This window comes from Halyomorpha halys, unplaced genomic scaffold (assembly GCF_000696795.3).
Source record: "Halyomorpha halys isolate HHAL.00 unplaced genomic scaffold, Hhal_1.1 Scaffold501.1, whole genome shotgun sequence".
Lineage (NCBI taxonomy): Eukaryota > Metazoa > Arthropoda > Insecta > Hemiptera > Pentatomidae > Halyomorpha > Halyomorpha halys.
Genome location: NW_027105273.1, coordinates 213,994 through 219,922, shown reverse-complemented (window position 1 = coordinate 219,922; position 5,929 = coordinate 213,994). Strand labels below are relative to the sequence as shown.

Sequence of the window (5,929 nt, the reverse complement as noted above, 5' to 3'; positions counted from 1 at the left end):
ACATGTTTTTATCATGTCATAATATCACTTACAGCAAATTTACTCGATGTGAATATATGTATACAGTTATAAATATCAATAAATAAATTCTATTACTAATATAATATATTGAATCATTTCATTAGAAATATCACCTTTTACCGAAAATGTGATTTAGTATAACAATTTTATAAAATCAAAACATTTTTATTCAAAATATTTATCATTATTTTCTGTACATTTCCCCTGAGTGTTTTCAATTTCAACTTTTCAATTTCCAGAATTGAAAAATTCAGTGTTTTGTGAAGAAATGAAGTCAGAAAATGCGTTTTTGACATGAGAATGAATTTTAAAAATGTTATCTTTAAGGAAATGTTCTTAATTTCTGATCAGGTGGAAATCCGTTGGAGATAGGTCTAAAGAATAGGGTGGGTGTGGAAAGATTTCGTTTCACAGCTCGTTTAATTTCTGCACTATCTCTCGTGAAATAGGAATAAGACGAGCCATTTAATAAAAATGAAGAAATTAAAATTTAACTATGTGTAAGCAAAAGTACCCTATCAGGACCGAAGGATTTGAACTGTAGGTAACAACTTTACAATTGAACATTAAACATATCCAATTCTTTCAGTCTAAAATCCTTCGAACAATAAGAAATGCTCCATTTTATTTTTAACAAGTCCCATCATTATGATGTCAACATCTCATTTGTTCTTGATCTCATACCAGCCAAATTCTGGAACTTCCATCAAAACCTTCATCCTAATCCTCCATTACAATCTTATTTAGTTCCGACCTGCCTTATAATGATAGTCAAAGTTTGATACGGAACTGGTATAGGGCATTGAGTACAAGTTTCAAATATTCATTCATACAATATATATATATATATTGTATGAATGAATAGAGAGAAAAAAAAAGTACAGAAAAAGGGGGACAAAAATCTAAATGATGGTAATAGTACTCACTTAAAATTAAAAAAAATTTTGTACAGCACATAGAAAATTTAATTTAGGCAAAGCAAGGCTCCAAGAGATCCCAGCTCTGTCACTGTTTCAAGGGCCAGGGGAAACTGAGTGAGAGCGCTGTAGCCCCATACACTTATGACTTCAGTGAAGAAGCTGGCCATTAATCGTAGTTCTAGAAATGGCCATTGTCTACACACTTGTCCTTAGCCTTTATGGCTCCAGTGGCCCTCACCCAGCCCTCCTGGCTCTCAATACCGGTGATGTACTTGGACTCTGAACTCCTACCTGGCAATCTAATATATCTGGCAGGGCTAGGTATGGGGAGAATGTAAATATTATTCATAGGTGTGAATGTGTTCAAGATGATTTATTTCATTTAATAAATTATAAATTTTATTTACCTAGTTATTTTTTACATTGATGTAATTTAATTAACTAGTCAACAAACGTTCATTTACAGATGTGCACATATTATTTTACGTATTTTTTTTTATTATTATAATAAATTTTATTTTATATTTAATTATTTATATGCATCATCATTATTTATTAATTTTTCTCTTTTTTTTAATGCGGCATATATGTTATTGTATACTTAATACCCTTAATATTCATTGCCTTTTGAGTTAGCAGATTATTTTACTTCTATATATTTTTATTATTTCTATTTCTATTATTATTATTATGAATAAGAGGGATAGATAGATAGATAGACTCGAAAATATACAGTTCAAAAATAAAACAAGAAGAAGGAAAAAGGTGGAAGAACTAATTTGATAAAGGAATAAAAAAAAAATTAATGTTGCATGGTTTTGAAAGAAAAAAAAAAGAATAATGTGATTTGATACATATAATATTTCAATAAAAATTTTTTTTTTTTTAAAGGTTCTATTAGTGAGGTAGGAGCGGATTATAAGGAAATATGTTGGGGGTATGAATTGACGAAGTTTATAGAGCAGACCTGGATGCCAGACTCGATCAAAAGCTTGTTCAACATCGAGGAAGACTCCCGTGCAGTACATACCGCGCTTCAATGTGGAAGATATGACATCAACCACTCGATGACTCTGTTATATGGTAGAATGAGATGTTCTAAATCCAAACTGGTGATCAGGAATAACATGATATGAGTCAAGGATTGGGTAGAGGCGTTTTAATATGAGTTTTTCTAGGATTTTGCCCATAATGGGCAGGAGCGAAATAGGACGGTAGGAAGATGGATATTCAAGTGGCTTGGAGGGTTTGGGAAACATTTTTATTATAGACATTTTCCAAGGGTCAGGGAAATAGGTGGATCGGAGTGTAGCATTATAGATATAGGTAAGGAATAGAATGGCTTTACGAGGGAGCTGTTTCAGAATGTGTGCTGTAATAAGATCGTGGCCAGGAGCTTTTTTAGAAGGTAATTGGTAGATGATGTTCATTATTTCTGAGGGATGAAAGGCATTAGGAGGAAGGGTCATTTGGAGTGGAATTGTAATCACTGCTTCAACATGTTCAAGATGGATTGGATTAAGGATATCAGGATGGGGGTTAAAAGTTTTGAAGAGGTATTCGCCGAACATTTGAGTATTGTCTTCATCTGATCGTGTCCAAGATTTCTTATTTTCAGTGAGAAGTGGATGGTTGAAAGATTTGTATTTTAGTAGCTTTTTAGTAGTTCTCCATAATGATTTTTCAGTGGTATTTTAGTTTTCTGTTAAGTTCTGGAAATGTTGTATTCTGTGTTTTCTAATTTCTGCTTTTAGTCTGTTAGTCAATTTATTGTAATGAGTTTTGTCCGAGGGATATCTTGTTCGGTGCCACCTCGCTCTTGCCCGACGTTTTACTGTTAATAATGCCTGTATATGACGAGGTAAGTTGGTTTCTCTAAAACTTTTTATGTTCATTGGGGAAGTATTGTTAGTGATAGTAGTTCCTATCACGTCAATAAAAATAAATTTTAAATTAGATTATTTAATTTTTTTTATTATAATGATGTAAGATACATAATTCTTCTTGAGTTATCTTAATCCTATTAGAAGAAACTCTTTAAATAAATATTTAATGAGAGTAAAGTCCAGCTTTCTTTTGACTGATGTGGAGAAAGAACAGATAAGATCGTATTTTACAGAGAAATATCAAAATTGTTAAATGTAGTTTAGGTATGGCTGAATTGGCAGTTAGCTAACAGAATGCCTTTGACACCAGTTTGCTAAGAGATCCTTTTGATCCTTCCTCAGGACACCGGGTTCAGCTTTTTAATTTAAAACGTCCTTAGTACCCTTAATACCTCTTATGAAGAGGACAGGGGAGCGTTTGTCATTGTCATATCATGCACGATTTCTTTTTCCCTATTCAAGGTAATCTACAGCAATGGTCATATTTGTGTATGTTTAATATATTTCTAACAGCAATACTTTCTTTACTTGACGAGAGAAGCTTATATAATAAGAATAATTTATATTAGAAAATAATGCAATATTAATTATAGTGATAATTAAACAGAAAATAAATCAATGAAACAATATGTGAAATACATATAACAGAAGAAGAGAAAATATATATATTATTATTATTACTAAAAAAACAGAAAAAATGTATCAGAGATAAATAAATATTGTAGATAAATGAAGTTGGAGGAAAATGAAATATCATAATATAAAATAAATAATAAAAAAAGTTTTATAAATTGGATTTTAAAATTGTATTGCAAACTACATGGATATATTATTAGTAACAAAGGTTGTCCAAAAAGTCTCAACAATTATTTATTCGATCATATTACATGTCTAACGTTTCGGCACATCCGACAATCTTCAAGGACAATCTTAGTTTTAGTTTCACAGCCACAACACTGATTTACAAAACTTTGCAGCTTATTATGCTCAAGTCATAATGAACCTGTATTAATCGTTATAACATTTAATAATAAAACCTATTTTCAGTAAGCACTATACTTTGCTATCATTACTCTTCACACTTGTAGTAGTAAAAGTAATGAATAATTATAGTAAATTATAATGTTATATAAATTACAAAAAATGATTTTATTATTAAATGTTATAGTGACAAATACATGTTTATTTTTACTTGGCATAATAGCCTGCAAAGTTTTATAAATTACTGTCGAGATTGTGAAACTATAATTATGATTGTCCTTAACTGAAAGATGCCGGATGGGCCGAAATGTTAGACAGATGATATGACTAATAAAGAAGTTTTGAGACTTTTTGGATAACCTTTGTCAATAATAATAAAACTATGACTAAAAGTATAAACCCTGATCCATCAGTGAATGATGTTGATGGATGATTTGAAGGTCGTAAGGAGAATGAGTTGATATTTAAAACTGATTAGGAATTGGAACAGAAGTCTCTACCAATGAAGATGAAAAAAGTTGTGGAACCAACGACAGGAGAGCATGAAGAAGACTGCTCCTTCAGAAGGCTCATTTCAATCACAACCTGAAGTGGGTAACATGAAATAATATACTGTGCCAGCATAATCTTCATCATAGATTAATTTATTAACACTTATAAATGTCAAATTTCAAATAATATATTTTAAAAAATATTAAATAAATAAAAATAGTTATGTACATTCATACTGTTGAATTTGTTAACACCATTTCTCTTTATACTTTCTGCAATCTGAGCAATCACTTCCAGTGAATTATTCGGTATGTCGAGATTACACGGTATTATCTTTTGATAGCCGATTCTTCGTTTATAAGTTTGTAAATTTAGTAGATAAAATGGAAGCTCAAGAAAAAAAAATAGTTTTAACTTAATCCCAGGAGAGTTCGCCCTCGAAGTGCTATATTTTTGTGGTATGTTTTTTTTTAAACCTAATTAATTACTTTTGTTGTCTAACTTATTATTATAAGGTTTCCTTTCGTATCATCAATTATGATATCTCTGTTGCAGCCATCGAGCTGGTGGGGCCCTCGCACAGGACAATGGTTACAGTTCTCACTAACATCGCCTACTCGCTCGGGCTCGTCGCTCTGGCGGTGGTCGCCTACCTGGTCAGGGACTGGAGGCAGCTGGCACTCGCTACCTCTGTCCCCTTCCTCACCTTCTTCTTGTACTGGTGGTAAGTAACTTATAACTGATACCTTAAAATGAGGTAAGATTGTGCCATGTTAAGCGAGAATAAGCCAACAGGGAATTCACCATAAGCATTTTGCAGGGTGCTACCTGAGTCCCCCAGGTGGCTTCTGGCCCGAGGAAGGTTCGATGAAGCAGAGAAAGTTCTGAACACTATGGCCAGGGTCAACGGAAGGTGTCTCAACCCCAACCTTATCTTGGACATGAAGGTATACATTTAAGAAGCCCATCAGCACTAGGGCAAAATTAAAATAAATAGCCGGTATATTGAGCTTTTATACATTTTTTTCTTTCTTTCACATTTTTAATAAGTCTGAATAAGAGAAACGCTTTATTCACCATTTTGAATTATAATTAATTGACAACGAACATTTACAATAATTATTGCTAGTTTTAAAAAAGGAAAAAACAACAAAAGCTTGTACAAAAGAGCTCCGTTATTAAGATTTCATTTTCCATAAAACTTATCCAAGAATAATAACTATTAATTATTTAAATACAAAATTAATTTACTAATACCTAAAATTTTTATTCTAGCCTCCTGCATGTATCAAACCGAAACTATTTGTTTTATCCTTAGATTAAGCAATCAAAAAAAGTATTAGACGATTTATTCATTATTTTTAGGTGGAAACAACTTTAAACTAGTCATGACTCCTGAAATTTTGTGGGGTTAGAGAAAAATATAAGTATAAAATATGAATATTGACTAATAAAAAATCGTATAATTAAACACAACAATCGAGAGAAATGATTTATTAATTAACAAGCAATGCTTCCCAAATATAGTTGGCTTCCATTAAAAGTACACAGTATACTAACAAATATAAATATAAATGCTAGCATATTCCCCCGCTGTAACTTTATATTTATATCTTAACACATTATATT

At 31.5% G+C, this 5,929-nt stretch overlaps 1 protein-coding gene across 1 annotated transcript in view; it reads left to right on the top strand.

The window, feature by feature from the left end:
• The window catches only part of Balat (Beta-alanine transporter), a gene marked incomplete at its 5' end in the record, with an annotated part of 205,896 nt that overhangs the window by 149,455 nt on the left and 50,512 nt on the right, over positions 1 to 5,929 (top strand). The window contains 2 exon segments of the mRNA XM_067050159.1: positions 4,856 to 5,024; positions 5,121 to 5,247. Of these exon segments, the coding sequence (XP_066906260.1) occupies positions 4,856 to 5,024; positions 5,121 to 5,247 (296 nt within the window).